The sequence below is a fragment of the Cydia splendana genome, chromosome 6, assembly GCF_910591565.1.
Source record: "Cydia splendana chromosome 6, ilCydSple1.2, whole genome shotgun sequence".
In the NCBI taxonomy this organism is placed as follows: domain Eukaryota; kingdom Metazoa; phylum Arthropoda; class Insecta; order Lepidoptera; family Tortricidae; genus Cydia; species Cydia splendana.
In genome coordinates, this window is record NC_085965.1 from 1,554,533 (window position 1) to 1,568,897 (window position 14,365).

The following is a 14,365-nucleotide window of genomic DNA, read 5'->3' on the forward strand; positions in this document are numbered from 1 at the left end:
TGCACTGACAGGCGGGTCACCTCTGGAACGCATTATGATTATATACATAGTTGTTGGTGTGCGAGAGCATGTGGGCGTCCAGCTCAGTCTGCGACACGAAGCGGCGCTCGCACTCGACGCACGGGAACCGCAGCGTGGACGGGTTGTGCCGCGACATGTGCACTGACAGGCGGGTCACCTCTGGAACGCATTATGATTATATACATAGTTGTTGGTGTGCGAGAGCATGTGGGCGTCCAGCTCAGTCTGCGACACGAAGCGGCGCTCGCACTCGACGCACGGGAACCGCAGGGTGGACGGGTTGTGCCGCGCTATGTGCACTGACAGGCGGGTCACCTCTGGAACGCATTATGATTATATACATAGTTGTTGGTGTGCGAGAGCATGTGGGCGTCCAGCTCAGTCTGCGACACGAAGCGGCGCTCGCACTCGACGCACGGGAACCGCAGGGTGGACGGGTTGTGCCGCGCTATGTGCACTGACAGGCGGGTCACCTCTGGAATGCATCATGATTATATACAACTGACAGTGGCGGATTTGCATTGTTAGCCGCCCTAGGCCCCAGGCCCTGTAGTAACTACTAGCCGCCCCTTTCTCAGGTACCCATCATAATCACATGAAGAGACTGCCGCCCCTGACATTTGGCCGCTCTAGGCCTGGGCCTAGAGCGACCAAATAGGCCCAAGGCCAAGTAGGCCTAGGCTTACTTGGCCTTAAGGAAAATCCGCCACTGACAACTGAAGGGAAATGTATTTATCAGTTAAGCTTTGACTTTGAAATACCTCGAAAAAAATATTTTTGGTGGTCAACTGGAAGCAATGCTCATCAACTGGAAAACCAGTTAGTTGTGAAATAAAAATAGAATCAAAGTTACCTTTATTGCAAATGCCACATTTTTTCTTTAAGCCCAAATGTACGGTCTTGTAATGCCTATGCCTATCCCCCTTGTTAAAGAACAGCTTGGGACAAGCTTGACACTGCACCTTCCGGCGCTCAGTGTCTGGCTGGTGCTGGAGCAGGTGCTCCTTCAGGTTACGGAAAGACTTGCCACACTCCTCACATATTTGCGCTTCATGTTTCTCTTTCGATTTCTTCAAGGAGGCTTTCTTTGGACGGACACGTTTTTTTCGTTTTCGTGCTAAAAGAAAGAAATACTGTTGACATAACTGTTAGTTGACCATTTGTATACTTAATTGTAATGCAATGAGACCTAGCAGTAGTCAAACAAGTGCCTTAATTAATCCTTTGACCACTAAAGACGTCAACTAACGCGCGCGGTTACAGCCCAAAGTCAACCTTTATGCATTCCGACAAGGTGACTATACTTCGTTTTTTTTGCATTATAAAAAAGGTAAGTAGACAATCTTGCCATGTCTTTTTATTGAACAATGCTTCAAAAAAATTGTATCTATCACTTTTGAAACCAAAATAATGTAAATATGCTATATAATAGTTACATTGTTACATCAAGATCACTTTCACTTTTTCCAATGCTAAAAAAAACCAAGTACAAGTCATTTAGGATTAAGATTAAGGGCTAAAAAAACAAAGTATTGGTGCAACTAGGTTTACCAAGTAAGCATTCTCTTCTTACCCTTAACTTTGGTCTGTTCCGACTGTTCCCTAATATCTTCATACTTCACTTTTTGTACTACACTTAGTGGCTCTTCATCAGACTCAAAATTATGTGCATTTTCATTATTACAATCTATTTTCACATCTAATTTGTCTTCAACCTTAACATTTACTTCTACCTTGATTTCTGTGTTACAATCTTCAATCACACCGGGCCCAATGTCATCAGAATCTAAGTAATTCTCGTGCTTTAATCCGTTTTCGTCCACGTACACTGTCAGTTTTTGGTCTGCTAGCTGTACTCCCGAATCCAAAGATTTTAAATATGCATCATTTTTTAAAGATAATACCTTAAATTTATAAAACGATATGATTTTTCTGTAACAGTTGTTACATAGTTTCATTGTTATTTTAGAGTCTTCTGTAACCTGCAATTGAATGTCAATGTTAAATAATTGTAACACGCCTTTAAATTAATTTTGAGTTTACTGATTTTACTACCCATTTACCTTGATATCCAAGCAAAACAGCATGACGTCGTGGTAGTTTACATTGTCCCCTTTTGAGCACTTTTCCCAAAGAATTATATGACAAAGAACAACTGTCAATCTTCGAAAGTGTGACCAAAAATGAAATGCAAGTGTGTGCGTAAATTGTCTATGTGAGATCAAAAATAGTGATGTCATGTTACAACATATTAATAATCTGTCGATGTTTGATTGCTTTATCGACTACTTTTTGAAATATGTTATTTTAAACGTTAAAATTCTACGACAATATGACGTATAAATAACACTTGCACTGCGTTTGCCATCAAAATCGTTGCAGACTTATCTTAATGTAACTCTTACTGTGTTGGAAAGTGAAGTTTAAGTTTACCGCTATACATGAACACCTTCAAAAAGGTATAACAATCGTTATTATTTGAAGTCGGTTATAAAAGCTAATATCTTAATGATGTCTTGTGAAGAAATAATTACATAGCTATTAATATACCGACAAGTTATCGATACTGTCATGTGAACATTTTGTCAAGCCCTAGCGTAAAGTAACAGATTATGTTTTTACACAAAATATTTTAAATTATAGACTAATATGATAAAATATTAGCACACAAAGGAAGAAAAACTTATAATGAACTGTATAAACCGGCTTCTTACACTTTTTACGCTGTTAATTTGACAAAATATCGTTATGAAAATTTCGCTCGGAATATCATAAATCCTCTGAAATGAGTATTTGCTTGGACTATTTGGCCCTGTGACACTGCAATCCGGCACACTACAAGACACCATCTTCACTGAATTACTTTATTTAATACTTTTCGTCCTAATCCGTGTATATTTTTCAATTTGAAAATTACCGTGATAAGCTCTTGGCCGTCCGCGGCCGTCGTCAAACTCAAAAGTGGTTACGTTTTCTCTTTGGTAGTCTGACTCTTTCGCACTCATGGGATGTTCATATACGTGATGGCTTCCCTTTCGCACACTTCAGCTGTCTGTCAAGCGCAAGCGAATCCTAGGTCTATGACTTTTCCAGCTCTGAGATATGTGTGTCAGCTGGGGCTTTGAGGCAGGTTCTGCATATATTAATATTCATTATTATAAAGAGCTGTGTCACGTATATAGGAAAAGTAAACTCAATTCCTGAAAATAATTGGCTTCTCAACAAAAAGTCAACAAACAAACAACAAAACAAGCAGACAGCCATGAGACAGACTGACAACAGAAATTGACACTTGACAGCTATTTGTCAGTGCGTTTTGTTTCGATTCATAATCTTCTTCCTTAAAGCCCCCCATTCACACTCCTACCTTGTAGTCCGCCTCGTAGGGTAGGATTGTGTATGGGGTAGGACGGCTCTTCATGTCCATCATAAAACTGTCAGTGTCAAAGTTGACTGTTGTCATTTGCTTTGCTGTAATTTGCTGTTGTGTTATCGTTTGTTGTAGACGAAAGTACAGCAGGCTTATGTTCAAAAACAGTTATTTTTTACGTATTTATGCTTTCTTGTTTTTGAAAACGTGGAAAGGAAACCTACTATAATGAGTACATGCAGAACGTGCCTAAAAACTTCAGCTAGAAAGGATATTTCAGACCTGGGTAAATCTTTACTTTATGGACCCACGATTTTTGGGGGGGGAGGGGGGGAGGGGGGAGGGGGTGGAGAGGGCTACCCCCCAGTCCAACCCCCATGGTGAGGAACCCCATGGTTATGGAGATATTCATGGTTAAAGTTTGTATGGAATTACTAAGAAATAAGGGATTACAGCAAATTTTGAAGGAGGGGTGAGGGGTGACGCTATTGGATCTGGGTTAGCTCCGGCGCTGCGGAAGAGCAGCCCTTCCGCCCTCGCGTGACAAAGCACGCTCACTACACTCGGCTCCGCAGCTTCGGCTTACTGGTCGCCTTCGGCGACCAGCCTCAGCCGCTCGCCTCGCTCGTTCCCGCGCTCCGTCACGGCGGGCGAGGGCTGCCCTCCCTCCGCGCCTCCGTTTTTGGAATTGCTCTCTAGGGGTAGGACAGACAAGACCACGTGGATAGTGGGGTGCTCTGATTCGGTTTTAAGTGACCTTGACATTTTGGGTACCTTGAGATTCTGGTGACCAAAGATTTTGGTGACCTTGAGATTCTGGTGACCAAAAATTTTGGTGACCTTGAGATTTTGGTCACCATAAAATTTCGTGACCTTGAGATTTTGGTGACCTTGAGGATGGTGGTGTGGTATAAAAGGTAATATAAATTAACAAAAAACGGCACCTATCGACATCTGCTATTACATTTCTCCTTTATTTCATAGTAATTTCATACAAACTTTAACCATGGATATCTCCATAACCATGGGGTTCCGCGCCATGGGGGTTGGACTGGGGGGTAGCCCTTTGCACCCTCTACCCCCCCATACCCAACACACCCTCCAAAGCGTGGGTCCATAAAGTAAAGATTAGCCCAGACCTGGAAAAGAGCATAAAAGATGACAACAGAAAATACATTGATATCATGGCGTTTTGTTTGGATATAAAGGTAAAATATTTGTGATATGACTATAATAAAAGCGTATTTCAATTATTACAACATTTTTTTCCAATTGCAGGTTACAGAGGACTCCAAAATAACCACGAAACTGTGTGATACCTGCTATAGAAAAATCATTTCGTTTTACAAGTTTAAGGTTCAATCTTTGGAAAATGATGCATATCTTAAATCTCTGGACCCACTTCAGCAGCCTACAGACCAAAATCTAACTCTGTATGTTGATGAAAACGGAATTAAACATGAGAATATCGTGGAATCTGAAGATTTAGACTCATGTGTAATAGAATATAGCGATAGAGAAATTAAAATAGAAATAGATGTTAAGGATGAGGGCAGACAAGAAGATTCAGAAATAACAGATACTGTAAAGGAAGAAGATACATTTGAAGATGTTGATTTAGATGAAGAGCCACTGAGTGTGGTACAAAAAGTTGAATATGAAAATTTTGAGGATGAATCCAAAGAAGGGGGTAAGAAGTAATCATATATAGTTAAAGAAACATCCAGCATGATAAATTTGGTCTTGATAATTAATTTTATTGATAGCATAAGTAGTCATTTCATATGATCTACAATTTTATTCAACTGATAAAGCAAATAGGCGGAAAAACTCCTACACACCTGCTTTTATTCTTTCAGCGCCAGAAGATAATGGTGGGCAGCGGATGCTGACGTGCAAGGCCTGTCCAAAGCAGTTTGTCACTTTTGGCGGGCGGAGCAAACATTACCGGACCACACATTTAGGCGAAAGGTCCAAATGTGATATATGTTATAAAGGTAATATAGGAGGATAATAGATCATTTTTTTCATGTCACTTATTGTCATGGCTATTTCTTCTGGCTCACTTTTTAAACCATCATCATCATCATCATCTCAGCCATAAGACGTCCACTGCTGAACATAGGCCTCCCCCTTGGACCTCCATACGTGCCGGTTGGAAGCGACCCGCATCCAGCGTCTTCCGGCGACCTTAACAAGATCGTCTGTCCATCTTGTGGGTGGACGTCCTACGCTGCGCTTGCTAGTCCGTGGTCTCCACTCAAGCACTTTTCGACCCCATCGGCCATCTTCTCTGCGTGCAATGTGGCCTGCCCATTGCCACTTCAGCTTGCTAATCCGGTGGGCTATGTCGGTGACTTTAGTTCGTCTACGGATCTCCTCATTTCTGATTCGATCACATAGAGAAACTCCGAGCATAGCCCTCTGCATAGCTCGTTGAGCGACTTTGAGTTTTGAGATGAGGCCGATAGTGAAAGACCACGTTTCGGAGCCGTAAGTCATCACTGGTAACACACATTGATTAAAGACTTTCGTCTTGAGGCACTGAGGTATGTCGGACGAAAAGACATTACGTAGTTTCCCGAACGCTGCCCAACCGAGTTGGATTCGGCGGTTGACCTCTTTCTCGAAGTTGGACCTACCTAATTGGACTACTTGTCCTAGGTAGATGTACGAGTCACCAACTTCGAGTACTGAGTTTCCAACAGAGACTGGGATGGGCACAACATTGGCATTTGACATAAGTTTCGTCTTGTCCATGTTCATTTTCAAGCCCACCCGTTGTGAAACTCGGTTGAGGTCATCGAGCATCATGCTGAGTTCCTCCATCGACTTTGCCATGACTACGATATCGTCGGCAAACCGAAGGTGAGTGATGTATTCGCCGTTGATGTTGATGCCAAGTCCTTCCCATTCCAGGAGCTTGAAGGCGTCTTCCATTACGGCAGTAAACAGTTTCGGAGAGATAACGTCTCCCTGCCTTACGCCTCTTCGCAATGGAATCGCCCTCGTGCTCTGCTCCTGTACTCGGACCGACATGGTGGCGTTACTATACAAACACTTCGATGTACCGATAGTCAATATCCATTTAAACCATGGTTTTATAGAATTTCATATATTCACATTTGTGATAGTTCCCCTGTCATTCAGGACATAATAATAGCAGAAGGTAGGTAATTTCCCCTAATTATCCTGTTTGTTGTTATCTGACATTATCCTTTAAACAAGCAATTCTTGTTTATTTATATATATTTTTTGAGGATCTCGGAAACGGCTCTAACGATTTTGATGAAATTTGTTATATGGGAGTTTTCGGGGGCGATAAATCGATCTAGCTAGGTCTTATCTCTGGGAAAATGCGCATTTCCGAGCAAAGCTCAGTCTCCCAGATATTATTTACCATAAATATTGTGTCAGGCATATTGAACTGTAGGTGTGGTAAATATTTTTTTTTACGATGAACTTAATGAGAGAAGTTAATAGAAAAATTTGGTATCTATGCTTATGTAAATTATGTAACATAACAATACCAGTGTTGGTATTATTACATATAACCTAATTTGAATCCGAACTCATAAATCAATCAAAGTGGCTTTTATTTTATTTTGTTAGTTTTTAAAACAAGAAATGATTATTTCAGAGGTGGTAAACCTACCAGAGCACAAGCTGCGCGTACACAACCCGTCCGGCATGCGGTACAACTGCTCGGTGTGCAAGCGCCCTTTCCTCAAACAGACAGAGCTGGACATACATATGGTGACACACACCAAGGACTACCAGTTCCAGTGTGACGTGTGTCAGAAGAAGTTCAGCTCCAAGGGTTTGCTCTCGCTACATGTGTGAGTAACAAATTTGAAATTAACTTATACGGCATGGGCTAGTACGAAAATCTTAACTAAATAAAAAAAAAATACATTAATCTACTAGGAATTATTTTTCTCTGTTGTTACCACTAAACTACTTTAATGTTATTAATTGATTTAAACCAACACAATTTTCACTCATCATTTTAACCTCCCCTGCCTGTGAACACGATAACGTTACGTTCGAAATGTCAGGTCATATAATAAACGTACACTTAAGTTTCAGTTTTAAAATGATTTCAATGTTCAATACTTGTAAATATACCACTGGTAACAACTTGATACCTAGTAGGAATAACTCATTCATTCCAGCAATAGGTAGAGTAGTAAATATCACCAAAGGGAATTTTAATTCATTTTTACTTTACTCGCGAGAGGATCATTTAGCTGAGTCCTCCAAAAAGTTAGTATCAAAAGTGAGTGTTGCTTTTATATAAATCTTTATATGTATATGTTTGCTTGTTTTAGACGCCAGGTCCACGATAAAGAAAGGAACTATAAATGTGAACACTGCCCTAAGGCTTTCTTTAGTAGAATGAAACTCGAAAGACATTCAAGGTAAACTGTTATTTTGGTTAAAATTTAAAGGTGAATCTCATCAATAGATATTAGCTACTTGGATTCTTAACATCGCTGAGGCTGAGCCACTCCCTCATACTCTAAAATTGTAAATTAATTAAAAAAATACTAGTTTGAATGCCTTGAATTATTTTCATAAAATTACAAGAAGCGTGTAGCAAGACAATGAACGACGATTTTCTTTAATTTTTATCATCGTTCGATGGATTTCTTTCAAAGTCACTCACGGGATTGTTATGCCATTTAGAGTTCTTGCTAAATTGGTAATTCTATAGCGTAAGTATTGAACAACTAATTTAGCTAGCGTGATGGTACATTAGTGGACCTTATGCCTTTTGTAATAAGGTCCACCGATGTAGGTACAGTTAGGAGTGGTTGCTGTTTGTACACTTTTAACTACCTACCGAACCCAATAATTAGCAACCTATGAAAAAATCGCTCAATCTTAAATCTTTTAATTAACTAAAAAAATTGTAACCTATTGTAAAATAAGCTTTTGGCAAAATGTTCATTTTTGGTACAAGCTTTTATCGCTGACTGTACTTTTCTTACGACCAACAGCTAATACTCATCGAGACAATTTTAAAAACCCCTAACACAATTAGGTTGCGTTGTTTCATCACAGAGTTCCTATGGCCACCTCCTGTCTCCATCATCAGATCAGCTCGATGGTACCATAATATTGCATTGTCATCCGATTTATACATGCATGCAAAATTTCAGCTCAATCGGAAACCGGGAAGTGGATCAAATTTAACTTGCAAGATTTGGTTACAGACAGACAACGGTCAGGTGAAACTAAATAAAAGCTTGTAAAAATGAAAGTTACTTATTACTTGCGATCCACAGCTCACACACGAACGAAAAACCTGTAAAAGAATATCAAATCTGCGACGAGTGCGGCATGTCCGTCGTCGACCTGAAAACGCACGCGGCCCGCCACCGGCCCAAGGAGGAGCGGCGCCTGCTGGCGTGCAAGGCGTGTCCTAAAACCTTCTACACCATCGGCGGCCGGAAGAGGCATTACAAGACGACGCATTTGGGCAAGAAACCCAGGTGTGATATTTGTAATAAACGTAAGTTGAGATTTGATACTTAATGGATTATATTATACATTTATATTTTCATTTTTAGGGTTCCGTACCCAAAGGTTAGAAACGAGAACCAATTACTAAGACTCCACTGTCCGTCGGTCTCACCAGGCTGTATCTCATGAACCGTGATAGCTAGATTTCTGTTGCTGCTATGCCCGCTATACAAATACTAATAAAAACCGGGCAAGTGCGAGCCGGACTCGCGCACGAAGGGTTCCGTACCATAATGAAAAAAAAAAACGGAAAAATATGCAAAAAAAAAAACGGTCACCCATCCAAGTACTGACCACGCCCGACGTTGCTTAACTTTGGTCAAAAATCACGTTTGTTGTATGGGAGCCCCATTTAAATCTTTATTTTATTCTGTTTTTAGTGTTTGTTGCTATAGCGGCAACAGAAATACATCATCTGTGAAAATTTCAACTATCACGGTTCGTGAGATACAGCCTGGTGACAGACAGACGGACGGACGGACGGACAGCGAAGTCTTAGTAATAGGGTCCCGTTTTGCCTTTTGGGTACGGAACCCTAAAAACAGAATAAAATAAACAAACACAGATATCTGTTCCGAGGTAGAGGTATTCGACGTACGACTAAGGTGCGATTGGTTCGAGCTCTTGTCTTCTCGATATTTATGTACGGTGCCGAAACTTGGAGCCTGAAAAGCTGTGATGTGGCTAAGATTGACGCTTTTGAAATGTGGTGTTGGCGAAGACTGCTGCGTATACCTTGGACAGCTAGAAGAACTAACATCTCTATTTTGGAAGAACTGAGTATTACCACACGGCTCTCCGAAGCATGCCATGAACGAACCCTTAGATTTTTCGGACACATTATGAGATCATCAATGCATGATATGGAGAAGTGTATCATCTTGGGGCGAATGAATGGTAAACGCGCTCGGGGTGGGACTCGTAAGAGATGGTCTGACGCCATGAAGAAGGCGAGTGGCGGCAGCCTGCACCGTGCAGTTCACTTGGCTTATGACCGCAACCAATGGGGACATGTTGCACGTGGTCGCGATCCTCAGCATTGAGGGAACGAGGAAGAAGAATCCGTTCCTGAGTCATGGTTGTTTTCTATGTATTTAAGTATTTATATATTATATATATAATTGTCTGTGTATCCACATCACAAGCCTTCTTGAGCTTGAGCTCTATAATAATTGTGTAAAATGTCCTATAATATAATGTTGGTATGACACACGGCAGTTTAAATGCTATCGTCAGGGATAATGCAATACCGCGTCTACTAACAAAGTCTAAAGAGTTCGAAATTCGAACAACGTACAAGGAAGTTGGACATTACTGCATTTCTTAGTTACGCGGTATTGCACAATCCCTATGTAAATGTACGATGGTAATCTTGGCAACGGCTGATAACTTAAAATGTTCATGCCTCAGAGGTGGTGTGCGTTTCGGAACACAAAAGGCGCATGCACGCGACGGGCGAGCTCCCGTTCCCGTGCGTCCACTGCGGGCGCCGCTGCGCGACCATGTCTCTACTCAAGGTGCATCTGCTCACACACACCAAGGACTATACACACGAGTGTGATGTCTGTCAGAAGAAGTTCAGTGCTCAGACTTTCCTTTCGCTACATAAGTAAGTAAAAAGTGAACAGTAATAAGTTTATAGTACTATGTATTTATTTACCTACTACTACGGCCTATGTATGATAAGAGTTAGCGGCGCTACGCGTCCTAGTCCTTGCTAGAAAGTTCACATCCTTCGAGATTGAATAAAAAAATCCTACTTAGTTAAGCTCTACAACATTTCAAGAATATAGGTACAGTCGGCACTCGGTAATCCTAATCCGGTACCCGATTTTTTCCTCCTTTGCCGGTTTATTAGAACTGCCGAATTTGTGCATTTGTATGGGAAATAAAATTGGGAAGTTTTTAACTACTTGTTTGCGACCGGTGGCTAGTTTTTTGTTTCTTTATACTTAAATCCGTCTTTAATTTAAGTAAGTATATGTGTTTGACGATTGTTTGTTTTAGACGGGACGTGCATGAAAAAGAAAGGAGCCATCAGTGTGAATATTGTCCTAAGGCATTCTTCAAGAAAGATAAACTAAAAGAACATATAAGGTAAGCAACAAAATATATCGTCCCATAGCTGGTATAACCTATAACCTTCGAGCAACACCGGCTTCCGACACGTCGGAAGGGAGGAGCCCAAGCGATATCTTACCGTACAAATCGTTCTGTCATTTTGGGAGGGGGGGGGACTTGCACACAGTCTCACTCCATCACATTCTCAATTCACACATACAAAATCCAATCTGTAATGACGACAGTGCAATTTCCATCGTATTTTCACGGAAACGTAAGATAAGATATCGTTTATTTGAGTGAATTATGGTAGCTAACAGTTGTTACATAGTTTTTATAGGTCACGACATAATTCAGCCGAAAATGACGGCATGCAAATATTACAGGCTTAAACACTAATTATCAAGCTTGCAAATTATACCATTAAGCCATCTATCAGTGTTGTCACATACAATTTTGTCTAAGTGGTAGAACACGATGCAAAAATTGGTAGAAATAGGTAGAATTTTAAATGAAAAATAGGTAGATCTACCTACTTAGCTTTAGTCAGAAAAAAAAAGGCGCTAAATTCAAAATTTGTATGAAATATCGATCCTTCTTGATTATATTTTTAAATTTGCCCCATTTTTCTACTGAAACGCTAGCTTGTCAGAGTCTCGGAGTAATTAACAATGGAGCCGCCATGTCTAAAATTTTCGGTACAAAATAGTCTGCCGTTTTTTGCGGGGGAGGGGCACATCAAATGTATAGGTACGTCATGTCAGATAAACGTCAGTCCATACATATGGTTGACATGTGGTTGACCATTGGCCGCCTTTTTTTGACAGAGGGGAACGCCTGTTAATGGCGGCTCCATTGTTAATTACTCCGAGGTCAGAGTACAATTATTAAAAATGTATTAAAAATATTTATGAACAAGCAAATCAAGCAAATCTTGTCAGAAGAAAAAGGCACGAAATTCAAATTTTCTATGAGACGATATCCCTTCGCGCCTACATTTTTCAAATTTGCCGCGTAAGTAACGTTTTGTTACACGCATGGAGGAAAATTGCTTATACCGTAATATTTTGATAAAAATAGGTAGATTTGACGTCGAAGGTGGTAGATAGGTAGGACGCAGGTAAAATAGGTAGATCTACCTAAAAATTGGTAGATGTGACAACACTGCCATCTATCAATAATTGCACACATTTGGAGTTGGATTTGCATTTGGAATGCCCACATAAAAGAACGAACGAACGTGTCTCGCTATTTCATTCAGTCTAGGTACATAAAGTACTAAGATTGACTGAAGTAGCATGACAAATACGAACCTTTTCGAGAAAATACGATGGAAAACAATTAATTATGCACTATTATAAAATGTATAAATTTAGTCGTGTAAAATAAATACATAAATATCTGGGAGACATATAAAAACTCAAAAATGCACGTTTTCCCAGAGATAAGACCTAGCTAGATCGATTTTTCGCCCCCGAAAAGCCCCATATAGCTTATTTCATCGAAATCGTTAGAGCCGTTTCCGAGATCCCCGAAATATATATACAGTGTGGAAAGATAAGTCGGGCCCTGAAGGGAAACTACCTTAAATCCTTAAGCTGGCTCATTATACTTAAAGGAGACATTCCTTTATTTTTAAAAAGAAACAAAACTGCATTCAAAGCTTTTCTAAACCTCGCATGCCTCGCCCGGGACTCGAACCGACTAAAAATTCCAAAAAATAAACACTCGCAATTTTATTCTACTAGTCGATATAGTTAATGTTAATGATAACATTTCTCCAAAATACATTAGGTCTTACACTCGTCTGTCGTATAAAATATCCATACAATCTAATATTAAGTACTCAAGTTTTTTTTAGACAAGCCAAATTGAAGAAAAAAAGAAAAATCTTTAAATGCAGTTTTGTTTCTGTTTAAAAATAAAGGAAGATCTCCTTTAAGTAAAATGAGCCAGCTTAAGGATTTAAGGTTTTAAGTTTCCCTCCAGGGCCCGACTTATCTTTCCACACTGTATATAAATAAATATACAAGAATTGCTCGTTTAAAGTTATATAAGATATAATTGTCAGGAGCCACACGAACGAGCGGCCATACACGTGCAACGAGTGCGAGCGATCGTTCACGAAGAGGGTCCACCTCACACGACACCTCACCACGCACAGCGGCCTGCGCAAGTTCCTCTGCAAGTTGTGCAATAAGAGCTTCAAGACGTCCGGGTAAGATCATATCATCTTCCTCGTCTTGTCCCGGGTTTTTCCCACGGCTAGAGCCTGGGGTCCCCTTGACAACTAATCCCGAGAATTGGCGTAGACACTAGTTTTTACGAAAGCGACTGCCGTCTGACCTGCCAACCCAGTTGCTAGGCCTTATTGGAATTAGACCGGTTTCCTCACGATGTTTTCCTTCACCGAAAAGCGACAGGTAAATATCCAATGATATTTCGTACATAAGTTCCGGAAAACTCATTGGTACGAGCCGGGGTTTGAACCCGCGACCTCCGGATTGAAAGTCGCACGCTCTTACCGCTAGGCCACCAGCGCACTAAGTGCGATGATATCCACCTATCCTTTGATATAAATAAATATAGGGACATTATAAATAATTATCATTAACACATTCATTGCCACTAAGTGCTACGGGTTACGCTCGTAGCGCATAGCCACGGTTTCGCCGTATGTAGCGCGTAGTCGCTACGAACAGTGTACCCGACAGTCGGGTTCTTGGCCCTGACTGTGTTAAATAATTATTGTATTATTGCAGGAACTTGACCGTCCATATGGTCAGTCACACGAAGGAGAAGCGCTACCCGTGCGCGTTCTGCGGCGTGCGCTTCGGCCGCTCCGACCACCGCCGCCGGCACGAGTTCACCGCGCACCAGAAACACGGACTAACCGAAGTGGACAAAAAACCTGATAGCTGATGAAGAATGACGTCTGAAACTAATAAAGATAAACTAAATAATATAAGGAGCTCTTAATGCAATACACAATATTTTTTCAGAGTTTTTGATTTCATTTCTTAACCACACCTAACTCATATAGTATAAAGACATAAAAACGTAATAAATAATATTTATGTTATTCTTAATATTTCAACATATTATCATAAACAAGACAGCTGCTTAAAGTCAGTGGATGGGTAAAGGTAGTGGTGGGTGGAAGTACTACCGTACAGAAAGGACACTACCTACAAAACCGAAGTTTGACAGCGATTCAGGGTCGAAACATGATATCCCTTTCTAACTTATGGCACTATCCCTTTCGACTATTTAATTTAGGGTTGTCAAAATTCAGGATATTATCATTATCAGGTCGTGCACGCAAAGGGACGTCAAGTTGTGTCAACCCTAATAATTGCTCGGAGCAATGCTGAGCCGAACGGA

General features: G+C 40.7%; 2 protein-coding genes across 3 annotated transcripts; one reads left to right on the forward strand and one right to left on the reverse strand.

Annotated features, from left to right (window-relative positions):
- Positions 1–16: 16 nt before the first annotated feature.
- Positions 17–2,145, reverse strand: LOC134791244 (zinc finger protein 287-like). The gene is made up of 4 exons (XM_063762225.1): positions 2,085–2,145; positions 1,595–2,003; positions 875–1,138; positions 17–180 (listed from the first exon to the last, which is right to left on the reverse strand). Exons 1-4 carry the CDS (start codon positions 2,106–2,108, stop codon positions 17–19), a joined length of 861 nt encoding a protein of 286 aa, XP_063618295.1. The 5' UTR covers positions 2,109–2,145.
- Positions 2,146–4,531: 2,386 nt separating this feature from the next.
- On the forward strand, positions 4,532–13,926 carry LOC134791228 (zinc finger protein ZFP2-like). 2 transcript variants are annotated; one of them, XM_063762205.1, is made up of 10 exons: positions 4,532–4,599; positions 4,670–5,081; positions 5,251–5,388; positions 7,032–7,230; positions 7,723–7,812; positions 8,683–8,909; positions 10,331–10,529; positions 10,928–11,017; positions 13,053–13,199; positions 13,744–13,926. In XM_063762205.1, exons 1-10 carry the CDS (start codon positions 4,576–4,578, stop codon positions 13,901–13,903), a joined length of 1,686 nt encoding a protein of 561 aa, XP_063618275.1. In that variant the 5' UTR covers positions 4,532–4,575; the 3' UTR covers positions 13,904–13,926. The 2 variants fall into 2 exon arrangements, with proteins under 2 accessions (XP_063618275.1, XP_063618274.1); XM_063762204.1 differs by lacking the exon at positions 4,532–4,599 and having other exon boundaries at positions 4,610–5,081.
- The last annotated feature ends 439 nt before the right edge of the window (positions 13,927–14,365 follow it).

What these genes read in the sequence shown, in the direction of transcription:
- LOC134791244 (XM_063762225.1), bottom strand. Translation starts at nt 2,108, where the DNA reads ATGCTGTTTTGCTTGGATATCAAG. An exon ending in GGAACAGACCAAAGTTAAGG is followed by an intron (nt 1,139 to 1,594) that starts GTAAGAAGAGAA and finishes TCTTTCTTTTAG; the next exon opens with CACGAAAACGAAAAAAACGT. An exon ending in ATGTGGCATTTGCAATAAAG is followed by an intron (nt 181 to 874) that starts GTAACTTTGATT and finishes AATGCGTTCCAG; the next exon opens with AGGTGACCCGCCTGTCAGTG.
- LOC134791228 (XM_063762204.1), top strand. Translation starts at nt 4,616, where the DNA reads ATGACTATAATAAAAGCGTATTTCAATTATTACAACATTTTTTTCCAA. An exon ending in ATGTGATATATGTTATAAAG is followed by an intron (nt 5,389 to 7,031) that starts GTAATATAGGAG and finishes TGATTATTTCAG; the next exon opens with AGGTGGTAAACCTACCAGAG. An exon ending in AAACTCGAAAGACATTCAAG is followed by an intron (nt 7,813 to 8,682) that starts GTAAACTGTTAT and finishes TGCGATCCACAG; the next exon opens with CTCACACACGAACGAAAAAC.